Source organism: Capricornis sumatraensis, chromosome 5, assembly GCF_032405125.1.
Source record: "Capricornis sumatraensis isolate serow.1 chromosome 5, serow.2, whole genome shotgun sequence".
In the NCBI taxonomy this organism is placed as follows: Eukaryota; Metazoa; Chordata; class Mammalia; order Artiodactyla; family Bovidae; genus Capricornis; species Capricornis sumatraensis.
The window spans coordinates 117167544-117169891 of NC_091073.1; the positions used below are offsets into that span (position 1 = coordinate 117167544).

Sequence of the window (2348 nt, forward strand, 5' to 3'; positions counted from 1 at the left end):
CAACAATTTTAGTTGCATGAAGAAAAAAGTTATAACAAAAATTTTTAATTTTATATATACATACAATCATGTTAAAGAAGAATCAATTAATTTAAATTTGATGGACTGCTTTAAACATGAATCAGGATTGAATTTGACCAAATGACTCTTCTGCACCTAGTTACTTTTCTTCTTAATCTCTTGATGGGATGCAGTGTAACAATCAAAATCCTCATGTTGAATCACCCTAGTATATCTGACAATCATACTCATGTGATACTGCTTTTCGCATCTAATAATTTATTTAGGACTTTTATATCAATATTTACTGATGAGACATATCTATAGCATTATTTATTGTGAAATCTTTGCTAGCTTTTGGAATCAACATTACACTTGCTTCATAGAAAAAAAACTAAACATTTCCCTTCATTGCTATGTGATCAGGAATAGTCTGAATAGCACTGAGATTGTGAGATCTTTAAAGGTTTCAATGAGTGCCCTGTGAAATCATCAAGACCTGACACTTTTGTGGAGACACTCTAACTACCTGGTTATTTCTTCAATAACAACTGAACTGTTTAAATTTGCTGTCTCTACCAGGGTCAATATGCATAAGAGAATATTAGAAACTTTCAGGGAGGAAAATAAGGAAAAAAAAAAAAAAAGACAGTTGGAAATGGTTCCTACTTACCTAAATTGACCCTTTCCCCCCTCTCTTTCCTTTTACTAAGGTGGTGCGGGTGCCTGCGCCCCAGAGTCTCTTGATATAAACATGGCTGCCACGCTAAACAACACTCTGAGGATTGTGCTGGTTGGGAAGACCGGAAGTGGGAAAAGTGCGACTGCAAACACCATCCTCGGGGAAAAAGTATTCGACTCTAGGATTGCTGCGGAAGCTGTTACCAAAACTTGTCAGAAAGCATTTCGGAAACGGAAGGGGAGAGAGCTTTTCGTTGTTGACACCCCAGGACTCTTTGACACCAAGGATACCCTGAACACCACCTGCAGGGAAATCAGCCGATGTATCCTCGTGTCCTGTCCTGGGCCTCATGCGATCGTCTTGGTCCTGAGACTGGGCCGCTACACACAGGAAGAGCAGCAAACCGTGGCATTGGTCAAGAATCTATTTGGGAAAACAGCCATGAAATATATGATCATCTTATTCACTTGCAGAGATGAACTGGGCGACCAGAGCCTGAGCGACTTTTTGAAGGATGCAGATGTAAACCTACGAAGCCTCCTCCAGGAGTGTGGAGAGCGCTGCTATGCCATCAGTAACAGCAGATACATAGAGAAGGCTGAGAAGGAAGCTCAGGTGCAGGAGCTGGTGGAGCTGATAGACAAGATGGTGCAGAACAACCAGGGGAATTACTTTTCTGACCCCATTTACAAGAACATAGACCAAAAGCTGCGACAGCAGGTGGAACACTTGAAGAAAGTCTATGCTGATGAATTACAAAGCAAAATTAAACTAGTAGAAAAGGAATATGCACATAACCCAGAAGAAAAGGAGAAACAAATAAAGTTGCTAATGCAGAAGCATGAGGAACGAATGAAAAACATAAGGGAAGATGCTGAGATGAATGTATTTGAAGCTGCATTTAACATGATTAAAAATATGCTTTTAAAAATATGGTCCAAGTTGTGGTAGTATAAACTTTATTTTTACCCCTCATTTTAATATAACTTGTTAATACAGTAGTTTATAGTTTCCAAAGATTGTTAAAACCATATTTTCTGACTTTTTACAATCTGACTTCCTCTTATAATCTCTCTCCCTTGAGCTATGGGTCTATGTCCCCTACCTTCGAATTGGAGGGACTTTGTGACTGCTTTGATAAATAGTGGGTGGTTGAAGCAACACCATGTGACTTCTAAGAAGGGAAAATGCCTCCATGCTCTTCTACGATGGTTACCCTTGGAATTTTCCCATCCTGTTGTGAGGAAGCCTGCGTAGAAGACCAATTTACACCCATAATGGGAGCCTGAAGTCACTGATCCTCTCCCCTGGCTGATATTTCATCTGCATCCAGAATCAGCTTCCCAGCCTTGCAAGTGAGGCAACACAGAGTGGATTCTCCAGCTGCCAGCTGATGAAACTGCAAAGAGCAAAGATGAGCCATCCCCATGAGGTCCTGCCCAAATTGCAAATTCATGAGAAAAATAAATGATTGCTGTTGTTTTAAACCACTATGTTTTGGGATGGTCTGTTATGCAGCGAGGGTTGCATGCTCACATGCTAAGTTGCTTCAGTCCTGTCCGACTCTTTGCAACTCTGTGGACTGTAGCCCACCAGGCTCTTCTGTCCATGGAATTCTCCAGGCAAGAGTATTGGAGTGGGTTACCATGCCATTCTTCAGGGGATC

The 2348-nt window shown here is 40.9% G+C and overlaps 1 protein-coding gene across 1 annotated transcript; it reads left to right on the forward strand.

Annotated features, from left to right (window-relative positions):
• The first annotated feature begins 754 nt into the window (after positions 1–754).
• LOC138079771 (GTPase IMAP family member 7-like) lies at positions 755–1633 on the forward strand. Its single transcript, XM_068972453.1, has one exon. It carries the CDS (start codon positions 755–757, stop codon positions 1631–1633), a length of 879 nt encoding a protein of 292 aa, XP_068828554.1.
• The last annotated feature ends 715 nt before the right edge of the window (positions 1634–2348 follow it).

Bases quoted from the DNA above. Each gene is read 5' to 3' on its own strand.
- LOC138079771 (XM_068972453.1), top strand. From the start codon at position 755: ATGGCTGCCACGCTAAACAACACTCTGAGGATTGTGCTGGTTGGGAAG.